The following is a 23,840-nucleotide window of genomic DNA, read 5'->3' on the forward strand; positions in this document are numbered from 1 at the left end:
CAGCATTCACCTGCAGAGAAATGAATGACCCTAGAATGCTCCGTGTAGCGGATCATTCAAAACACAAGGCAAGCAGGAGGCTTCTCTACATCAAGAAGAAACCTTCTGCTAGCATTTCAAGGTCCTTTGGTTTTTAATGGCGCCGTATTTGATCTACTACGAGACTGAAGCGAAAAGCCTTTGGCCATAATATTTTTCTTTGGACTGAGACTGTACCATTCTTCCAAAGAATAACACTAAGATATTCATGTATAGTTTCTGAATTCATCATTTCATCGTTTAGGAAATACTACTACTACTACTACTGCTACTACTACTACTACTACTACTACTACCACCACCACTACTACTACTACTACTAATAATAATAATAATTGGTTTTTGGGGAAAGGAAATGGCGCAGTATCTGTCTCGTATATCGTTGGACACCTGAACCGCGCCGTAAGGGAAGGAATAAAGGAGGGAGTGAAAGAAGAAAGGAAGATACAGGTGCTGTAGTGGAGGGCTTCGGAATACTTTCGACCACCTGGGGATCTTTAACGTGCACTGACATCGCACAGCACACGGGCGCCTTGTCGTTTTGCCTCCATAAAAACGCAGCCGCCGTGGTCGGGTTCGAACCCGGTAACTCCGGATCAGTAGTCGAGCGCCCTAACCACTGAGCCACCGCGGCAAGTTGGAAATACTGATATTTTAATTTTTTTTTGTGAAGCATACGTAAACAAATTTTTTAGCATTTAGAGACATCCCGTTGTAGCAACAGCAACTCTCAGTAAGTCTGAGGTCATCCATGAGGTGTGGAATCGTTTTGACAGGACAGTACGATTTATAAAAAAAATAATAGTACGCGAACAATCGTACCGAAAACGTAATCCCGCGGGTAATATCATTTATAAAAGTAAACGAAAGTGGCCATAGAACAGGCTCCCTGGACACTTCTGACGTAACAGAGACAAAGCTCAAGCATATTCCATTGGCAAAAACCTTGGATATTAACAATCCTTAAGTCAATTTTGCGCGACTGTTTTGATTTTTAAACTATCGAGTTTCTTTAACAAGATTGAGTGACACACCATACCAAACGCTTTTTCGAAGAAGTCTCAAGAACATATCACGATAAAACACGACCAGTTGTGTTGTGCATGAAAATCCTTTTCTGAATCCACTTGACGTATGACTGAATTCAATTTAGTTTGACCGAAGAATCCGGCACGCAAGAAATGCACACAAAACCGGCGCGAAAGAGAACGGAGGGTAAAAACGCCTCGGTGCAGCCTTTAAAACATGCTTTCCTCAGACAGAGTTGCATTTTCAAGGGTGACAACACTAGCTATTAGGTCTGAAAAAGCGCTCCAGAACCTTTGTTTATTTTTCAAAGTCTTTGACCGTGCTACAAACACACACCCGTCCCAGGAGACGGCGCGGTCGTCGAAAACATTTAGCGTGGAGGGCAGCGACTGGCTTTTACACGGTGGAGTGACACGAGATCTGGTCGATGGCGTCTTTGTGACCACAGCAGTTGCAGGCGCCGCTCTCTGTTATATTTACGGGCAATGAACTTATGCATTCTTTTATATTGATGTTTTGTTCAACGTCCCGACTCGGACATATGGGGTATGAGGGACGCCGCAGTGGACGTCTGCTGATTAATTTACACCGCCTGCAGTTCTTTGGCATGCACTGGCATCGCACACGCGTGCCTTTCACGTTTTTCCTCCATCGAGTTCGGATCTAGGCCTTCGCTTTAGAATTCTTCCTGAATGGGTAAACATGCAGAATGCTTATCGGTGCTGCCCTGCGCATTTGGCTTCTACATCCTTCGGATTACATGAACGTACGTAAAAGCCACTTCAAATCATATAGCTGAGAGGGAAAAGCTGTCTTGTTTTGAGACAGCCCAGATGGAAATCGAAGTTTTGGGATTTGTGTTGCAGGCAGGACAGCTGGGTTTGTCCAAAGGTTTGTTGCATTCCATTTGCTGTTTATAGCTGAATTTCCTGTGCAAGGCTTTGCGCTGCGGCTCAGGTTAGACACAATAGTAGCACTGTGTTACTTGTTGGCTCACCATGAGCAGACAAGCGTATGGAATAATACATATATGTGTGGCAACAAGCTGCGCACGCTCGTTATCTCTTGTTGGGAATTCGACTGAGAACAATTGACCTGCTTTGATTACACTGTGACTTATGGGCTGCGCCTTGGGCTAGCCGGTAAGCTCTATTGGGTTGCTGAAGAAACCCACCGCAAGGCCGGAGAGTAGTCCTGTCACATTTATGGTGGTGCACTTCTGTTTAGTTCATTTTATCCGCCATTTATAGCCTGCATATACTTTTCGATACCGTTAATACGTTATGCTTATATCTGACGCTTTTCTGTAATGGCTACTTGCATAATTTTGCTAGCGCAACAGCGTCATACGCCTTTAATTAATACGAGAATATCTCCATACAAGCAACGTCAACATCGCCAACAGAAGCCTAAGAACGGATTTTTTGTCGAGAAGTAAAACTTGATGAAGAATTTGAAATTTTGGGTATAGGGGCGCGATTGAAACGATATAGAGCCTAGCGGCGGACAGATAATAAAAATAAGAAAAAAATATGGTTTGATAACTTGAGACTAAACGCAAACGAAACAAAAATGGCTTAAAGTTTTAACAAGGTAACCGCCTCGATTCCATGGCTAAGAAATTTTTGCATAGCGGAGCAGATCTTCCCCCCACGTTGCTCAGTGTTCTTGTGGCTGTTCCAACTTAGGTGAGCAACAAAAGTTCGGACAAACGCAAGCCCAGCAGCTAAAGCGGAATTTACTCTTGTTGCGTTTTTGGTGCGAAAGCACTACTTAACGGGGTCAAACCCAACCAAGAATCTTGTATGAAGCCTCGGAGTAACTCGGATGAGCTCGGGTTAGCTCGGAGGAGTGTCGCGCCAGCTGTAGCCAGTGGGAAGAGGGCGTTGCGCCAGCTGCCGCCGAGTGGAGAGAGGGTGTGAAGATGAAGAGCAAGAAACGCGGGTGCGTGCACATGCAGATGCTAGCAACAAGAGGCGAAGAATGAACGCATGATTTCGCACGTCTACTCGGTTTAACTGCGTTAACGACTCTTTTTGTCGCCAGGTGCCGCAGGCGTGCTGGTGTCGGCCAACCGCATCCTGACCAAGGCATTGCTGCGGGACGAGAGGCTCAACACTCTCCTCTTCTTCCTCGTCTCGGTAACCGTGGTGCTGCTGTGCTTCGTCATACACCTGGTGCTGCACCGAACCAGGCAAGTGCAGCTGATCGTACTCCATATCCGTTTCATTGTGAGGCGGTGCACCGCGCCATGCGAGTGCCGCCGGTCTTGCATCGTTTCCGTATCAGTGAGGTGGCGTACTAAGCGAGTGTAGCCGGTCTTACCCCATCTGCGTATAAGTGAAGCGGTGCACCTCACCAGGAGAGTGCAGCCGATCCTACACCGTATCCGTTTCAGTGAGGCGGTGCACTAGACGAGTGCAATCGATCTTACGCCACCTGCGTTTCAGTGAAGCGGTGCACCAGCCGAGTGTAGCCGATCTTACACCATATCCGTTTCAGTGAGGCGGCATGCATATTTGAGACCCTTACCGAACGCAACCACACCACGCCACTAAACACAAAACCTAGCCTAGCTGAGACCGAGAAGACATTGAAGCCAAACGGATCGTTTCTCTGTTCTGCGTCGCTCGCCGTTATTTCGTGCTGAAATATTTAAAGAATGGAGAAATGGACATCGCCAGGCCATCCGTGTTGAGTACTGATAGCGGATAGTCGGTTGTCCGACAGAAAACATCGCGCAAAAGCACGATAGGACAAGGACTAGACAAGTTACAGGACAGGCGCTAACCTTCAACTAAGCTGTTGTTGTGGATCCGTAATGCAAATACACACATCTGAACCTGCAACAGAAAGAACAACATACAGAGAAAAGATGAAACAGTGCCACACGCCGTCTACGCCGTGGAATCAATCTCCTTCCCTGATATTTCCTCAGACCGCCTTGCTATCCGGGTAGCTTCTGCGATTTCTCTAGTGTCAGGCCGTTAAGGTGGCGATACAAAACGATATTCTTTTCATACAGGGGATGGCAAGATGCTTTTGCGTCACATTTTTTTAACAATGAACAGCCATTCGGCGGTCTGTATCAATGTTACGGACATTTATGTAGTGTTCTTTGCAGACGCACGTTGACACATCTGCCGGTTTGACCTATGTAGTACCTGCCACAGGAGAGCGAAATTTTGTGGACAATGTCCTGCCTGAAAGGGACGTAGAGATCTGTGTGTTTAATAGTGCAATCAAGTTTCGGCGTCTCGTCCTATTGTGCTTGTGCGCTACGTTTTCCGCATAACGATGAATTACCAACATATGCCCAAGCCTATTCACTTGTATTGTAGAAGTAGACTAACAAGACATTAAAAAACGTTATCGTGGGGCGTTCGAGAGTCAGACGGAGCGATGAGATAAATTTTCTTGAATAACGTAGCCCTGGCTGACGGAAAATAAGAATAACTGGAGGTCATGGAAGATTTCCTTTGTTTTGCTGCGGACGCGGCTTTGCTGATGATGATAGCGACGGTATCGTTTCTCGTCTTACCTTCCCATACATTGCACGCAGGTTCGTGCGCTTTTACCTGGACCTGTGTGCTGCGGCTGGCGAGGAAGGGGCCGGCGACGGGTTCGTCGACGACGCCCTGCACACGCGAATCCTGCTAGAACCGACCGAAGACGTCGGGCTGGTAGGCTGCTGTTCCCTCGTTATTCTCGTCTGTGTAACAGCGGCAGCAGCCTGTACGAAACCGCCCGTGGTTCACTCTAGGTGCTTCAGAGCAGTAACTTAGTAGTGTGAAAGGCAGCCGAACCAGTGGCCGATGTCGACGCGGAGACGTTGGCAGCATCCACTGTACCTCCCATTCTTCATCGCCTTCATGAACTCGACGAGTCCGCTTTCGCCACTTGTCTCTTGCCAACGCGACTTCGTGTCGCATTCTCTCGCTAGGGATCGCTAGATGGCGCCTCCAATGTTCAGTCGAAGAACTCGTCCCGGTGACCGGTTCCGGCTCCATGTCTCTGCGGGGCCTAGGCGGCGAGCGCTGACCTTTATTCTGCAGCTCCGGAACGAGCGGTGACAGCTGCGACAAGTCACGTGGTATGACGTCACTGCGACACCTGCGGCGAGCCTCTAGTTAGAGGTCAAATCCAAGCGTCATTTAACCTTCAGCTTTGCGTGTGAAAATTGGAGCTTTTCGCTCCAAAATTTCTCAAGTGCGTCAGAGCCTGCAATATGCTTGCCGCATCTGCTGGCTTCAGTGGCGGGATATTGAACGGGTTAGACAAGGGAAGGAAAAATGAGGGGCTCATTATGACTCTTATGAAGTAAGCTAACAGTCAACGAAAGCAAGGAGCATAGGGGAATGTTTCTATATATTTTTAATTGTCATGTTGATCAGTGGGAGATTAATAGTGTAAATATTTTGTCGCTGGAAGATAATTGATGACAAAGCAGAAGAAGAAACAACCGCAAGCCCCCGGTGAGAGGCGGATGTTTTTTTTCTTGTGCACAGTCCGGAGCAACCAGACGCAAAATTCGGAGGTCGTGGGTTTACATCTCACCGATGGAGTGCGGTTGTTTTCTCTTCTGCTTTCTAATCAGTTATCTTCCAGAGATAAAATAATTTCAATATCAATCTGGCACTGATCAACATCACAATTAAAAAGAAAAATGAAACGTTCCACTATGCTCCTCGGTTTTGTTGACTGCTGACTTACTTCATATGTATTGAAGATTAGTACGCTGGTTTATGCGTGCGTGCGCCTGTGCACCAACGAAGGCGAGAAAAGACTGTCGTACCTCTGGTATATTAATTTAATTGTTCCGATCGGATTCGCTTTAAGGCCACAAATGTCATGGAGAGATAGAGATGGCCAGACGCTTATTCATGTATGGGCTGCAATAAGGATTTGTATGCTGTTAATCTGCATTCATTTGTTGAGTTTTTCATCGTGAGGCTTAAATGGCGAATTTTCATGCAAAACTTTCGAGCATAGATCGACATGCCTGTGACATTTGAGGTTAGTAGCGAAAGCGGCTCCAGGTAACCGATTCGTTTACAGACTCAAGTTGTTACTATAAATTAAATGATTAATGAATAAGGTAGCCATTATTACAACAAATGTATTGAAGAAACAGCTTTTTGTTGGTAAAAGTCGTAACACCAGTCTTCGTGAAACTCGCTTCGTGAGATGTCACTGATAAACTTTGTTTAGCATCAGCTCGTCCTGGACGTTGTCAATATTAAAGGGACGATGTTAACGCGGCAGTAGGATGTAGTCGATACTAATGCGGAAACTTCATAACTTATGCTACGATTACGACATGTAACGCTGTCTTAGCATAAAATGTTGTAGCATGCAAACGTGAAACAACGAATGTCTCGTTTAACGCGGCGCTCTTGGCAGAATATGAAGTTGAAGCCCGGTCCAGCGTTTGTTAGCACAGAGCTGACAAGAGGTTCGTTAACTAACGATGGCCATTCATTCTCTACAAACGTTACTCTTTGCACGTTCTTTAATCGCACGTGCCCGTTGCGAGCACTGAATTTCCGGTTACCAGAAATGGCAGACACACTAAACCACCAAAGTTTACGGGACGCGAAAGCACTAACAAAACTGACTGCTTGGAGCGAACGCATGAATGCTGAAGTTTCTTTGCCCTTTCTACTTATGGATGCAGTGGCCATGCGTCACTTCAGATCTGCTGGCTGAGCGGTCAGGCGAGGAGCGAATTCAAGCTTTCCTTTCTTTTTGCAGTGCCAGGTATGCAGAATCTTAGCGAAGCGCAAGCGACTCATTTAAACCATGCTCCTAGCATGCTGTACACGTTTTTCATTTTTTTAAATTTTTCTTTCCAATGTGTCTCTCTGGCGATTTGAGCAAATTGCGATGAGTCTCAAAAAAGGACGGCATGAGTCAACCTCAGAAGGACGTGCAACTGTTGGCTTTTTTTTCCAGCATGACGTTCTTTCTAGAGCATAATTTTTCAGAAAAACCGACGTGCTGTCTCGGCGCGGTAGTTTGCCTCCACGGTGCATTCTCTTTGTCATCTTTACGCGTCAACGTTGACGCGTGTTGCCTCCAGCGCCAGCGAGGAAAAAAGAAACCATACACACCCACAAAAACAAAGGATTGACATTTGCGCAGCGACCCGGAAGGCATCACCGAAAACGCCACTGATGATGACATACGCAAAGAAATACCGGAAGGGAACTCGCCACGAACTCGCTCGCGTATACATTAAAAAAAAACTGAAAGCTCACATTCGAGTCTGGTGACACGTGGCACATGTTCAACCTCCTTTTTGTTCTATTCCTTAGTTTGAATCTGCGGCCCCATCGCGTGGAATATGTCCAGAATTTCTTCCACGCGTTTTACCCTCTCTTTTGCTTATTTTCTTTTTCTACATACGCGACGTCCCGAGGCACCGAAAATCAAGCAGTTTTCCCCCGTCGCCGTCGTTGCCTCAACACGACGCGAACGCGGACACCCGTCAAAATAACCTTACGGTTTATTTACCCCGCCGCTGCCCCCCCCCCGGTCGAGGTCGTCACTGTTTCGCGCCGTCCGAGCGCGAGTTGTTGCTTGTTTTATTGGGCGACTCTGAAAAAGCGCGGGAAACGCCGTCCAGTTTACAGTCAACGCAAGCCAAGCCGAGTCGAGGCAAGACAAGACAAGGCAAGCAAGGAAGCGCTCTCGGCGGCAGTTTGAGCAAATGGGATTTCGTCTTTCGCAGGTTCGCCCCTCCGACGGTTCGTTACATTTGCTGCTGTTCGGCGGATTCCGCTCGGCGGCCGCGTTTTCGGTTGTATTTGTTTTCTGCGCTTTCCGTTGAATTTACGACGCCGCCGCCGAAGACCTGCTTCCCAGGCGGCGCTGTTGGAGAAGGCGTCGAATGTGGGAGGGGGGGCACTAGCAGAGAGTTAGTGTATAGTGTGCGGGACGAACTGATGTAGGTTTGGGGGAGGGAACAAAGGGCGGGGTTAGTAGCGGACGGGGACGGGTTCGAGCTTCGGGTTTTGGTGAAGAGGACTGAGAGAGACGTCAGGAAAAGAAGAACGTCGCTTTAGTGCGAGGGCGATGCGCGCCCGCCTGTCTGAATTCGCCCCCCCCCCCTCTTTTTTTATATTTCGCAGGGTCATCTTCGCCGTTACGACCATCGCATTCCGTTTCAATATCTTTTTTTTTGTTTGTGTCAAAGTGCAGGTAGCCAGGAAAACAGCGTTTCTCACGAGCTTCTGTTTGATTTTTTTTCTCCTTATAACGTTTTCTTATTGTGTCTGTGTATATCTGTCGGGAAGATGCGGCCAGGAGCTCGGAAGGGGATCAAAGCGCTTCGTGTAGTTTTTCTTTTACTTTTTTATTTGTCATTCTAAGCGGACAAGTGCGAGCGGACCCGTGCCTCTAAAGTGCCGCCATTTCTCTTTCCTGAACTCTTATACGGCCGCTATCCTTTCGTCCCAGAACATTACCTTTACTTTTTTCTTTTTACTCCAATCTTCTTCTTCCCTCCTTTATACTTTCACGAAGAATTTCGTCCTTCGGATGTTTCGCTCACACATATATGCGGCACGCACAAACGCTCGAGGGCCACATACGCGCATCGCGTAGTATGCCCGGTAGAAAGCTCTCGCGGGCGATTTTTTGGAATGAAGTGGCTCTTTTCCTTCTTGCCTCGAATGGCTCCGCCGGCTTAGCCGTCGTTTGAGGAAGGCGTTGTAAAGGGAAAGCGAGAGGGGAGGGTGGGTGAGGGGTGGCCTCGCTCGAGTGTGGACGAAGGCGCCACCAGATGGGGCTGTGTCCGATTTTTCCCATTGCCCGGCTGGCGCCTCTGATGCGTGGCCTCATTTTCTCTCTCTCTAGGTTTCTTGCTTTGCCAAGCTTGGTTTCGGCCAGACTGCGTGTTTGTTTTTTGCTTCGTTTGAGGGCATCTGGGCGCTTGATGCGAATCCGTGATTTCGTCTTGTACGCGGTTTTTTTTGTTCTTTTTTGCCCCTGTCCACTTCCTTGTTTACGTTCCTTTTTGTTTTATTATTTTTAGATCCCTTCATACCCCTCAGTCTGTAAGCGTGTTCTTTCTTAACCTTTTGTTAGTTTGCACTTTTGTCGCCTCCGAGTGTTCGGCGCGAACGCCGCAATTTTCGTCCCCTACGTAGCCTTTGCTCGTTTTTTTTTTTTTTGGAGGGGGGAGGGCTTATATTTTATAATAATTCCACCAATGCTCGCCAAGACCTGATTTTCTTTTTTTAATTCTTTGATGCGGCGCTGCCGCTTTCGTGGAGAACAAGAAGAGAGTTTTTGAAGCGTTCTTTTTTTTCGCCCCACACGTTTTCAAGCCGGACGGCCCACGTCTTGCTTCTTATGCGGATTTCAACTCTGGCGTTGCTGCATATCCGATTTATTTTTCCTTCACCTTCTGACATCACTGCTTGCATTAAAACCCCCCGTTTTTTATTTCGTGGTTTTTCTGTCTTCGTACGGGAAAAAAAAAAGACGTAAAAGGGTGCATGGTAGGCTACAGGGCTCATAAAGGGAGCTGGGTACTCACAATTCACACCAGGAACCCTCGCGGTTTGAGCGCGCGGTTGATATTCTTGCCTGTGTTCGACGGGAGCTATTCGGCGACAGTGTCAAGATCAAGTTTTGTGCAGTCTCTCTTATTGTGTCCGGGTACAGACCTGTCCTCCGGGTCCCAATCTACGTTCTGTATCTGCAGGCGCACGCAGCCACATGAGCGCATTCTCGGAGACCGGGAGCTGGCGGAATGGGTGACAAGTTCAGTGCGGATTCCTAGAGGTGTGTCTATAATGTACAGGCTTATGGCGAGTTGCGACATTATCTGTAGCCAGCTCTTCTAGGTTGTACAAAAGTCCGCAGGTGGGTCTGTATTAAGTGAAAAAGAACCTATCGAATGAATTTAGGTTGGACCAATCCATTAGAAGTTGGTTAAAGGAAAGGAGAGGCGCTTTTTGGTGGACACTTCAACCATGACTTGAGAGAAGGAAGGCAAGGAGAGGCGGTTTTTGGTGGACACTTCAACCCTGCCGTGAGAGAAGGAGGGAAAAAGAGAGTGAACGAAAGAATAGGCGCCGTAGTAGGGGGCTCGGGATAAATTTCAACATTCTGGGGTTCTTTAGAGCGCGATGACATTGCACGACACCCGAGTCCTCTTGGATTTTCTCTCCATCGAATCCCGGCCGTCGTAGCCGCGATTCACCTTCGAGCTCAGGACCACGACGGTTCTCGATTCTGGGTGTCTCCGAGATAGGTTCTCAGTTATAACCCTAGCGAAAGCCTGGGGTTTTTGTGATTTAAGCTACAGGTAGGACGAGCTTTGCGTATGTCTCTCGGGAATCTTGGAAAAAACACCTTGGCGCAAATAAATTCACATGCACAAATGAGACAAGGAGACAAGGGACAGGCGCCAGAAGGGCGAGACAGTCTCCTTGTCTATCTTGTGCATGTGAATTTATTTGCGCCAAGGTGTTTTTTCCAGGATTCGAAATGCTAAACCAACTAGCCCGGCAACATGCCTTACTGAGCTCTCAGGAGACGTGCATAGGCAGCGACACTTAGATAAATATATAGGTCCACCGTTTGTGCCACAGTATGCTCTGTGGCCTAGCAGTCGTCGGGCGCTGCTGTCACACGTACCCTGAAAAGATCTCCCGCTGTAAGCAACACCACGTGTACACCAACTCAGTGTAGTTAAGGTATTTTAGAAGCCGGAAAGTCTTCCTGCAAACTGTCTACAGACAATCTGCGGGGACACTTCCTGGCTTGTAAAATGCCTTCAGGACTGTGACCTTGTTTCATAGTTGGCCCCTATCTGTAAAATTATGTTTTTCAGAGAACCGCTGACCACTTCTGCCATCTTGAAAGAGCCAAGTAGGGCCCTCATCAACACGCTGTTCTTTGAGCAGCCCACAAGAGCAAACCTTTGCTCATTTCACCTAGCGAAATTTCCGGTTCGAGGTGCCATGACTACATTTTGAGCTTGTAAGTGTGTATAATTTTATTTCTCCTCGTTTAATTAACACTCGAGATATATATTAAAGACGCCCGTCCTGCCATTCGGTTGGGCATAGTGAGCAGAAGTTTCTTCAGTTTCATTAACTGTGTCGTTCAATCAAGCGGAAGCTATACACCTTTTTATCGGGTGATAGATACGTAAAAAGGTGCACACCACTATACAGCTAGCACTATGCGACACTCAGGGGACACCCAGGGGACCCTTATTGGAAGGGTATGTTCCTACCCCCATACGTTCGCCACCTCTCAGACCCATGAGACAGACGTGAGTCACGTGACCACTGAAGTCATATTCCCACGAGCGGCTGTTTTACGTCCTACAAGCTCTAGACATGGCCTGTACTCACCTTGATTAGTGACTGTAGAACCGCCGGGGTTTATAGTCACGACATACTACACCAACATTAACCGCGCCCCCAGCGAACAACGTATGAATCCCCGAAAACTACAATACCTCATACATCTACCGTTATACAGCAAATAGAGATCACAGAGCCTGATCGAAAAAATAGCTCCCGCCCTTGCCACTAGATGGCAGCACGGGCCTGTCGCGCCTCCGCATTGCAGTTCGCTCTATGCGCGCGTCTACACGAAACAGAAAAAAAAATTGTTGTCTTCAGAAAGGTTGCGCGAAAATGTTCTCGGCTTGTTCCTTTTCTTCGCCAGTACATCTACTTTTATTCTTTTCTCTTTTCGATATTTTTTTTTGTCCGCTAGCGACGAACGACCGCTCCTCGGCTCAGATGGTTGTCGGCGGACGCCGGCACGAGGGTCCTTTTGTGGGCGAGCGTCGGCGTCGAATGGGACACGAGAAGGCACTCGGCGCTACTCTCTTCGCCGATGGCTCGTCTTGGCCCGGATCCATTCGGCGATGCGTCTCCCTCCTGGCTTTCTGTCTTTTATATTCCCTACGCCTACCGCCCGCGTGGGTGGATCGTTGCGAGCCGCCCGCGAAGAAAAGGAATACAGCGCGCCTGCCGTAATGCGCGAAGGTCGTGAAGGGGACGTTTCCATGAGACGAGGGAACTGGCGACCTGAGTTCGGGTTTGCTTACGCAAAGTCTGTGTGGCAAGACGTTTCGTGATGCTGGCTACGTTGCCATTAGGGCTGCCTAACGGGCAGTTACGTCGCCGTTAAGTTTGGCTAACGGGCTGCAATTGGGCTCACGTGCGGGTTCCTATACGATTAGGTCTAACTTTGCCGGTCGCTGAGTTTGTTTCCGCGTATCGAGGTTTTGGAAGTAAAAGCAGCGGTTTACCGCATATGAAGCCAAGCTCAAGTTTTTCAAATCAACTGAAACCCGATGTGACCTAGCACGCCTGCTCCCTCCCTCCCTCCCTCCCTCCCTCCCTCACTCACTCACTCACTCACTCACTCACTCACTCACTCACTCTGCGACTGGCTCTCTCTTTTGCTGGCACAGTCACTCACACTCTCACTCGGTAACTCGCTTGCTGACTGACTACTCACAAACTGACTCGCACCCTCGCTCACTGACGCATTCACCAACTCACTCAATTACACGCTCGCTCAGTCACTTGCTCGCTCGCTTGCTAACACGCATTAACCAACTCGCTCACTGAATCACCTACTTAGCTGCTCACTTCCTGACTGACTGACTGACCCACTCACTAAGTCACTCGCTTGCTGACACTCACTCACTCGCTCTTTGACTGAATCACTCATTCCTCACTCACTGACGCACTCGCTTAGTGACTCACTCACCCACTCACTGGCTGCTGACTCACTCACCATCTCACTTTAGTTGTAATTGGCCTCACATATTAAAGATGGTGGACCTCCACGTCATGACTTGTCTCGTCTTGGACCATATCTGTTCTGTCATGTCAGTCATGTCCCTATTTTTTGTGCTCTCATTTTTTTCTCTCTCCTTTGGGAATGCAAGTAGCTAATTCGTTTATTAGAATTCCGCAGAAAAAAGTGACTAACGCAGCGTCGAGCCACCTAATGTGTCATCTGTTCCAAAAGCTGACCACGGTCGAAACACTGGTGATAGTTGCCGTCGCAAGGACCGCATAGCGACGCAGGGCTAGCTGCCACTCAATTGTTTTGCAATCGCATACACAAGGAAAGTGTTCAGCTGTCGACTTCTCGACCTCGTCGCAGCAATACTAATTTAGGTGTTTCGCATCAATTTATCTCATTCTACACGGTAGAAGTTGGCCTACTTCGGAATACGGTGCCGTAGCATATGGAACCCATTTGAAAGACTCTTGAGTGCCAAGCTAGAAATAACAGAGAATCAGCGCTATGTTTCATATTTTGGGGTGTTTCTCGCAAGCGTGGGGCTGATAACCTATGTAATAGGCGAATCTTCAAATGGCTATACATATTAAAATTACATCCCAACGGAAACTCAGATATGCTCTTTATCATGGTTATTATAACATATTCAGGTCACACTATGTCCAGGCTCCTTTAGGCGTTCATTACGAACCAAACACCGTGAAACATTGCGTCATTACAGGAGCAATATCAATACTAAGAAGTATTACTAATTGCCTTTATTTCACACTGCTGCTGTAAAGTGCGCATCGGTGACTTGAATTGTGGACTACAGAGACTGTTTGCATTTGGAATAATAATTCGTTTTGATGTTCTTATCCGACATTTTTCTTTTTCTCTTTTACATCACGGCTTCTCTCAAACTTTACTACTATGGAAGTTAGTCATTTACCCAGTAACCAATATTATGACAATTTTCACAAGATTCTGAGAGTATTTATGCTAACTTTTATCCATATCTTTCGCAATATTCTTGACCAATTTTAAGGATATCTTCGACGTTATGATTACTCTGTATCTAAAAAATCTAAAAAGAAGGCAAGCGCTCTCTTAATTTTCGATATATATATATATATATATATATATATATATATATATATATATATATATATATATATATATATATATATATATATATATATATATATATATATATATATATATATATATATATATATATATATATATATATATATATATATATGGTAACCACCCGTGCTCATGCCCGGCCCTGTACCGGCCTATTAAAATTTTCCGTGTCAGGTGTGCCCGCGTAATAATTGAAAATAAAAGTGTGAATGATCCCGAAAATAGACGGAAATACCCGTTTTAAATGTGATTTTCATATCCTTCTTGTATGGTTTCTATACAGGGCTACCTGATGATGCGCATTACGTAATACGGAGTCCTCACGTATTGCCACCTTTATAAATGTGTTGTGCACATAGTCCGTGTATGTTCCATGTGTTGAGCGCATACCAGCCCCTTAGATAGCTTGGAGGAGAAATCCGGGGATTTTCACAGGGCATTTTTTAATAGGGCTGCAATTTGTAAAATCAATAAAATATAAAGTATACACTGACCCGATAACTTTTGAAACAGACTGTGCGTGTACTGCAAGGCTTCGAATGCGCGGAAGACTGCGTGTACCTCATGATCGACCCAAAGAAGAATAGGCTCCGTAGCGATGTGGTCGATGTAGTTACGCCGCTTTTAACGTTACGTAACGGGCAATTGGGCCGAAGCGTGGGTTGCCTTTAAGAGGGGTGTAACTTCGAGCCGTATACTCTAGTGGGGCTAAAGAATGGCGCTGGAGGGCGTTTAGATGCCCTACGCCTGGACGGTACGTAAGACTCGGCCGTCGAATAAATTACGTTGTTGCGTAACTGTAGAATACGTAGGTGCCGGATGCGGCGGGGTAATTCGTTTTTCTGTACTAGGTGGGCTGTATAGGGTTAGATTCGTGCAGTGCTCCTGAAGAGGGGGGCGGCGTTTGTTCAGTGCTCTTTCTTCCATTTTTTCCCTATGTCCCCTTTTCCCTAGCCTACTGGGCATTGCCCGGCTAACCTCCCTACCTTTCCGTCCTTCTGTTTCTCTCTCTCTTGACCTCTATTTTCTTTGTCTAGAAAAAGTGATGGGGGTTTAACGTAGTAGACGTGTGAAAGAACGTGCTCATTCTTCAAATGAACGGTACACTTACGCTCCGACTTGCGCCGCTGATGTTCAGCGTTTATGGCACTCGGCTGCTGACCCGAAAGACGCGGGTTCGATCCCGGCCGCGGCCGTCAAATTTCGGCGGAGGCGAAATTATAGAGGCCCATGTACTGTGCGATGTCAGTGCACGTTAATGAACCCCAGGTGGTCGAAATTTCCGGAGCCCTTCACTACGGCCTCCCTCATAGCCTGAGTCGCTTTGGGACGTTACGCCCCCATAACCCTTAAACCATAAGCTCTGCCTTAAAGATGTGACGTGATATCCTTAGTGGGTTAATGCCCATATATGCAGAATTGGCCATTCTCCAGACTTAACCTTAATAGGTAGCGGCGAGACCTCACACCACTACCAGCGCAGTGACGTGGCGGGTAAGCGATCCGCCACTGCAATGGAAGGCGGCTGTTTCTGTCACAGCCCCTGGTAGGGATTGTGCAATCCATAGTGCTCTTCCCGATGCAGCCTCCCCCGACCAATCATTAAATGAACTGCCACCTGCCAGGGCAGGCTTTGATGACGCCACAAGGTTACATGGCCTACGTGGCGCGACGCTCTCCTCCAATTGGCTACAGCGGGCGCGACGCTCCTCCGAGCTTACCCGAGCTTCCTCCCATTGGTTGGAGCTTGCGCTACGCTTCTCCGAATTCACTCGAGCTTACCCGAGTAGCTCGGGTTAGTCCGGAGCACAAGACAAGCAAGACAAGATGATAGGACAAGGCAAGGTTCATGTTCAGGGTTGTTACGTATGGACTAGTGCATGATTTCTCACTGAAAGTGGAAATTAGTTTTAGAATGAAATTTCTTCTCTACAATTGTGCAGGGTAGAGACGAACGCCCCCCCCCCCCCCTCCCCCCATTTAAAGGGGGCCTTGACTGGAGGGCACGTCACATGACTATATTCAGTTCACTGCGACATCAGTCTGCTTTAAGTGGACCATCACGGTGATATAAAAGAGAAAGACATGTGTCTACAAACGAGGCATGTCTACAGGCAATGCCTGTAGCAATGGGATGAAAGTGAATCAAGAGTCGCAACCACTGAAAATCGCGTACCCTGATGCAACCTTCGAAAGCAATGCGAGGCGGTTCCTCACTTGCGCTTTGTGGTACTACCAACGGCATCTAACCGTCGTCAAAGAGGCTCTCCCAGAATCACCGCTTGCCCAAGTCCGCATAATGTTGCGGGACCTAACAGCACACTGCGTAGACACTGTTGCATCCTGTGCTCCATATACGTGCGACGGTTTTTGCCATCTATTTAGTACAACTGCCACGTGCCGTGGCTGGCGATAGGAAAGAAAGTTGAATGCCCTTAAATAGTAAGCTTAATGTGGTTTGAAGTTTTTATTTTATTGTTTTGTGTTCCGTCGTGAAAAACGCATTTCTCCGGTCTCGCTCAAGCAGCGGCATCAAACTAAGTTACTGGCTCTTGCTTCGGCACGTGGGTCGTCGCCAGGGTTACTGGAAGCTGAAAGCAACTCTTGGTACTTCGCGATGACTTAAAACAAGTTCAAAAAGGACATTTCGCACTTCGTGAGCCTTATGATGCGTTTTTGTACACTGCTCCTAATGATGACAAGACAACCTACTCCTCTATTTGCAGTTCGTAGAAGATGGTTTCTTTCTGCGCTCAAACAGGCTGTGCTTATAAGGTCAAAAAGTTTGTGAGGCAGGGATCCTGACTTTGTGAGCATCTCTCAGCGCCTTCCTTTCTTTAAAAAATAAACAAAAGTAAACAAAAACACATACAGCAGTGTCAACGAAATGGGATGATTGGGAGTGCGGGGGCGGATGACATCGCCTCCAAGCGTAGATAACGACGGCTGCAGCGCGTCCCTTGGTAGCGCATTACGAAAGCAACGCGGGAGAAACCTCAAACAAGTTCTTTTGGGACACAGATAAGAGCGAACGGAGGAATATAGAGGAGTTGGGTGGATGTGTGCCTTCAAGCTTTCGACATCTGTCTAGCCGAAGACGAAGAGAAGAGTACTGGGAAAAAGGGACATGAAAGGGACTCCCCTTCCTTTTCTTCCCCTTTTCAGGATGAAGCAACCTTGAGGAGGACCGCACAGATGAAATCTGTGTACATGTATTGGGACGAACGGGCAACTGTACAGGTTTTCAGCGGTGTATGGGGAAAAAGGAAATAATTCGGGATAAGGGGGAGGGGGGCAGGAGACGACGGCGAACGTTGTTGTCGACAGCGTTACCCCGTTCGCTCAATGCGTTGATAGGCTGAGCTCTTTTCTCCGGCGTGTTCCTACCCGGTCGGCCTGTTGTCGGCGTCTCTCGAGGCTCAGTGAAAAGGAAGATGATGACGCTGTCCTTTTTATTTCGAAGCTGGACGCAGCACAGTAAGAGCAGCAGTACATACGTGTGTGATCAAAAGACGACCGTCCATTAAACGGGGAAGGACTCGGTGAAAAAGAGAGCCGTAAGTAGAATTAGAAGAAAGGTTGAGAGAGAGAGAGAGAGAAAGAGAGAGAGAGAGAGTGGTTGGGCTTAAGCTTAAGAAGGAGACAGGCGCGATGGAAACGGCCCGTCGCCCCCGGTGCTGGTCGAACGAATGGCGGTGAAATGGGAACGGCCGACTTTAAAAGGAGGTCGATTCGACGTCGTCGTCTTGGCCGTTGAGAAGGATAGAAGTAAAGGGGACGAGTCTAGGGAAAAAAAGAAACTAGAGCACATGCTTGCGTCTGTTGCTGGTGCTCATGCTGGGGAAGCAGCTTCGCTTCTTTTTCTCGATGTGTATAAAGTATGGAGAAATGAGAAGAGAGTGTCGATGAAAGAAGGATCGTTAAAGAAAAAAGGGAAGGAACGTAGAGTGAAGCCGAAAGAAAAAAATAAATAAAATGTCTAGTAGGAGGGACGCAGCGGGAGTGGTAGGCTCAGAAACGCCAGAAAAGAGCGCAGCAAATGGCGTCCACTGAAAAAGTAGGGAACATTCTAAATGAAGAAGAGAGAGAATGGTAGAAAAAGGGAAGTAAAAGAAAAAAATATTAAAGGAAGGAAAGAAGAAGGAGAGAAAGCATCGGGAGTAAAGTGGAGAGGAAGCACTGGCATCTGACGAAACAGATGAATTGATGGAGTGAAGAGGAGGCGGAGAGGAAAGGGGGGGGGGGCGAAAAAGAAAAGCTTTAAAGTATAAGGCGGGATCTCGGTACCAGACACAAGATGAAAATGAACGCTAAACAGCGAATAAACAACGCTCCGGCAGGGGCATACTGTTTTAGATATGAGAGAAGAAAACGTTGAAATGGAAAAATTTAGGGAGCTAATGGAGTAGACATGAATGTTTGAAGAGAAACTGAATATAACTATAAGTAAACTAATCCAGATGATTAAAAACGAAGAAAAGGAAAGTAATGAACGAAAAGAAAGAAGATAGGAAAAGGAAATTGAACGCAGTACAAGAGAAAATATTGAAAAGAAAGAATCCAGAATCGGGCGCTAGAGGGGAAAGCAGCCTTCGGGGGGCAACTCGGCGGTGGGGATGTTAAGGGAAGCGGTGATAGGGAAGGCAGGCCGCCGGGCTCAGCGGGGAGCGGGTTAGAGGTGAAGTACATCTTGAAAGGCGTCGGGAGACGTGAGAGCAGCACCACGGGTTGCGCTGATAGCGAAACGGCCGGGATGTTGGGGAGAGTAGGGATCCGCAGACAGGGAAGAGGCCCAGCATTTTTCTTCTTTATGCGTGTGCTTACTCGCCTCAGCGTTGCTACCTCGGAGTTGCGTTTCCCGTTCCTGCTTTCTTTCCCTCGCTCTTTTATCTTTTTTTCTTTTTGCTCTTTTATCTACCTTTCTTTTGTATCAGAAGTTTGGCCAGCAAGCTGCCCATACCTCGTTTTATGAACAAGCCCATGCTCTCCCCAAATTTCTTCTACCTCTTCCCTTTTTTCTGGGGAATGCCTTCATGTACATACAATCTAGCCTCTGCCTAGTCACTGCCTCCTTCCTTGAATAGCACGCAGGCAAAGGCCAGCATGCTATTCTGTCTCCCCGCAAAAAGTTTAAAGAAGAAAGAAAACAGGCTTGGTGTTTTTGAGCGTCTCATTAGTAAAGGGAGTTAAAATTTTCATACCTTTACTTAGTTTAAAATTCTTACATTTTCCCCTTTTGTGCGCCCGTGGTAACACCCATGTGGCGTTCTCGTTTGTGTTTCCCGTCTTCTCATCCTCTTCTGGAGCGCGTTGTCGTCGTTCTCTTGTTTGTGTTATGCCCCGAGAACAACAACAACGACAGCAACAAGAACAACAACAACAGCAAAAGACAACAACAAGAGAGGCGGTGGAAAAATAAGGGGAGGGGGGACAAAGCGATACTAGGCTACGCGAACAAGGGCAACAACCGAAAAATTCAAGAACAGAACAGCTCCTCTTGATGGCGATGGTGGAAAGAAGGAACTGAGAGAGGGTGGAAAGCCTGTTGAAGAGAGCGGGGTCAGGTGCGAGCGTCTGCGATCTCATACACACACAACAATTCGCTGGCGGTGCTGTGGCGCCGACAACGGCCGTTTATTTTTTCTCTATCTGCGCGATATGCACAAGAACGTGCCGGCATTTCGCCTGCTTTTTCGCTCGCTGGGTGGCGCAGCAGTGGAGTGGTGAGGAAACTCGCCTAGATATGGCCCGCGAGAATCGGCTGAGGTGACGTTGAGAAGGGGGCGAAGAAGAGGAAGGAGCTTAGATAGGGGACGAAGAGGATGATGAAGAAGATGATGATGATGAGCAGGAGCAGTGAAGAGGGGGGTCGGAGCGTCATGTGCAGCAGGGTCCCATCGCTTTCCTTCTGCACTAGACTGAGCGGGGAAATAAACAAAATGAAGAAAAAAGCGAGATAGAAAAATACAGAGAAGAGAGAGGGTTCTGCCTTGCGAAGAAACTGTAAACGAGAGACTGCGTATGCTTCTGATGCGCGTTTATATTTATTTTTCCAGACAAGAGGAGCTGTTGGCGTGGCCTTTTGCCCCGTTGTCTTCTTTTTCTTTTTTCCTTTTTGCTTCTTTTATTTCTTTGGGAAACTTTTGTGAAGAGAGGAAAAGAGGTACTTCCGGCCACGTGTTGGCCTACACGTACGGCAGTTTGCTCGCGAACTTGGTACGAAACTCGCAGAGGCAACTCGCATATACACTCACCCGTATGCGCGCTGGTCGTTCGACCGGTTGCTTCCCATTTGAGTGCATTTTTGTTTGCGTTTTTTTGCTTGCTGAAAGTTCTTCAACTCAGTTGCGCCCGTCTGCGTTTGGCTGGCCTCCCGACACGCTTTGAACTGGCCCCAACCGCAGGGCTCTCGTCTGCTCGCGTATCGAGGAATTCCCGAAAACACGATTGCTATTTTTTGTTTTTGCTACGGTGGTCGGATGTTTTTGGTTTATGGCACGTGCTCTGTAAGGTCGTCGCTCCGGAGTCGAAGGGAGAGAGAGTTTGCGGAAGTTCGATACGAGTATTTTGTTTGTTTTAGTATCAACTTCCGTGCGCGTAGGCTTCGTCGATGCATCGATGCGTGAAGTTGGAACGGACTAGTGTTTAGCTTATAAGTTTGCACTGATTAGGGAGCCCGTGTAAAGGCTGTTGGAAAGTGTAAGCGGTGCATGTGGTTTGGCTGTCGCATAATTTCATCGGCAGTTTTAAGTCTTGCTGACTTTCGTGGTAATGGTTTGTCGAGAGGTTTAATTTGATGTGCATGTAGCAGAAACAAAGATTATACCTTTGGTTGGATTCTGTGAGTGCTCGCTATGATGCCGGATCATTTAGGATAACGAAAGTGCTTGAAGTAAGTCGAGGTCTGGGCAGAGGGATATATAAAGGAAAATGACATGTGTAGAGCCTGAAGAGAAATAGAAATAGAGTAGATCAAAGCACTGTCTCGAGTTAATGACAGCCCAGTGGAAATCATGATGAAAAGAGCGACCAACTCCAGCTTTCTATGACAAAAATTTTGAATATTGGAATATTGTAAGGTGGTGTTATGGAAACATTTCAGGTAATGGTCCATTATTGTGATGCGTAGCAAAATTTTTCTTTTAAAGTTTTTGCACCACTCCCATCCAACTGTTAAGATGGCCAGTGGAAACCAATGGGGATCGCTTTTTACGATAGCAAAGGCGTAAATAGCAAAAAGTGCAAGCCCGCCGACAGGAGATCTGCGCATATATTGATTGCTACAGTTAAATCTTGCAATGTATGAAAAAAATTCGTTCCTAAACTCTTTCCCTTTGAAAAAATTTTTTTCTGCAGAATTACTAGGTATGTTAGCTGAGTGGTATGTAATGCAGCTAATAGTCTTCTGGGGCTACAAAGTATATTCCAAGGTAATAAAAACTAAGCCGTGAAGAGCAGAGAGTCAGGTGGAGGATTGAAATCAGGGAGTTCGTTGGGATAGTTTCGACCCCAGCTTGCTCATAACGGTTAATTAAAAAAAGCCTCAGTAACCACGGTCGTCTAGGAACCCCAGAAGCGAAAGTGACACCTTGCGGCTCGTAGATATTGGTGATTTTCACGATCTCCACGGGGCGCCTCAATTTATCCAACACGGCGACGTTATATGACTGCTTCCAGGGTCAGCTAGATAGAATCGCTTGTGTTAAATTTATTGATAAACTCGCACTTCTTTGTCGATACTGAGAGGCTCGTTTGAGCCATACAGTCTTGTTTCTCGAATTCATAGAGGAATAAATGAGAGGTAAGAAAGAAATCGCTTTGCATCGCCGCCTCTAGGCCGCATTTTGGTGTCAATATTATGAAAATCGCAACTAAAGCAGAAGAAAAAAAAAAGAAATTCGTTCTAGTGTTTAAGACAAGCATTATAATGCGTACATGTGTCAGTTTACTTTCAACGTCTCTTGAGGTACAAACTTGGAGCTGTGTTCCTGAAATAGAACTTTTTACCTAGTCCCTATTGCAGATTCAGTGGCTACGAAATCTACCTGACGCCGAGCTATAGTTCACACTATAGCCGAGCCGAAAAGCGTCTTTTTCAGCATAATATTTTGGCCATGAGCACAGCAGACCTGTAATGCCTGCTTCGACGAAGCGAGATTAGCTCCAGTGCTACAAGCACAGGACTGTCTTGCGCATCCAAGCCAGAATGAGAACTGAATTTGAACGAAGGTTGTGGGTATGGGATCGGCATAACCCTTCTAATACTCAGTACTCGTGCAAAATAAGACGAGCTATTCAACGGAAACTGAAGAACACTTTTCGCAACCCTCGGTCTGTTTCTAATTGTAGCAGTTGGCGTGAGTGTACGTGGACACCCCTATGAGGATTTCCATAGGATGAGGATGTCTATGAGAGTGTCCAGTGAGGGTGTCCAGACGGCACCCTATGACTACCCTCATCAATCACACCCTCTGGACGGATGAAATAACGGCCGGGTGTCGCTCCTATAATTATGCTATTTGTGCGCTCGACTGTTCGCGAAAGTGGTCGACAAAGCTGGCTTTGCACCAGTCTTGTTTTATGGATTATGGGGTTAACGTCCCAAAGCGACTCATGCTATGAGGAACGCCGTAGGATAGAGCTCCAGAAATTTCGACCGCATGGGATTCTTTAACGTGCACTGACATCAAACAGCACACGGACCTGTCGAATTTCGCCTGCATCGAAATTCGACCGCCACGGCCGGGATCGAACCCGTGTCTTTCGGGTCAGCAGCTGAGTGCCATAGCCACTGAGCCACCGCGGCGGCCAGTCTTGTTTTATTATTTTGCAATAGTAGTATCCGTCGTGTCAGTGGCGAGGAGCCTCTAGAATATTTTTTCGCAAACCTTTGCTTTCTTCTTTGCTAATGTCAGCTCAGGTAATTATAAGGGCCGAGACACTAGTACTGAGCTCTCCGCCTGTAAGACCATTCATGTAGACTTTGAAAAAGTCGAGGTATTTACGATAAATTTTGCCTCATCCAAAATTTTCGAATTTAAACGCGCAGGTCGTATATGTATGGCTCATAGCTTAATACATAGGAATTCCTTGTCGAATATTCTTCGTTCAGCGTTAAAATTATGGCATGTTTCAATCCGCAGTCGATAATATAAGCAGAATATACGCAACCCTTTGTGCACATCAGATATGTTATGACATACTATGTCAACCATACCGATGTACGATATCAGATATATTGATATAATGTGTGCAGTGAGATCGCGGTAAACTCCTGTAATTTATAAAATTGCCGCTGTCGAACCGTATAAATGTGGATGGAAGAAGATAGTATTTTCGCAGTGTAGCTCGTTGCGCAATATGCAAGCGCTATGTGCGTCCAGCGCAGCAAAACATCGCAGCCTTTCCTCGCGCTTCTCATTTACTATTGTCTGTCAAAATATAAACGACTAGACGGTCGGTGGATCCGTAATGTGTCAGAAAACTGAGGGGTGGTGCTGTAGTAAGTGCTCAAATGACCAACCTGCAGAAAAAACAAGACTGAACTGGCCGAAATGTTGTTTTTATACCTGTAATAGCCTCGTGCAGAATACGAGCTCATCGTGAATTCACTCCAACTGTTTTCAGAATAATTCGCTAATTGTGCCTTCTCTTGAACATGCAAAGTGGTAACAGAGTAATTAATTGCGTCTTGCTGCAACTGTCTAGCTTGAAGATTTGCGCTCGTTCTGAAATCTAACTTTCTTAATTTCATTTTTTTATCATGCCTCCCCCCCCCCCCCCCCCCCCCCCAACTCGTTCCGCTAAAGCTATGCGGCCAAGTGTTTTCGGGGCATCCGTATTCCTCT

General features: G+C 47.0%; 1 protein-coding gene across 1 annotated transcript in view; it reads left to right on the forward strand.

Annotated features, from left to right (window-relative positions):
* Ent3 (equilibrative nucleoside transporter 3) overlaps positions 1-23,840 on the forward strand; it is a 155,566-nt gene that overhangs the window by 7,050 nt on the left and 124,676 nt on the right. The window contains exons 5-6 of the mRNA XM_077633141.1: positions 3,115-3,262; positions 4,631-4,751. Coding sequence (XP_077489267.1) covers positions 3,115-3,262; positions 4,631-4,751 — 269 coding nt within the window. The remainder of the gene's footprint in view (positions 1-3,114; positions 3,263-4,630; positions 4,752-23,840) is intronic.

The sequence above is a fragment of the Amblyomma americanum genome, chromosome 8, assembly GCF_052857255.1.
Source record: "Amblyomma americanum isolate KBUSLIRL-KWMA chromosome 8, ASM5285725v1, whole genome shotgun sequence".
Classification (NCBI taxonomy): Eukaryota; Metazoa; Arthropoda; class Arachnida; order Ixodida; family Ixodidae; genus Amblyomma; species Amblyomma americanum.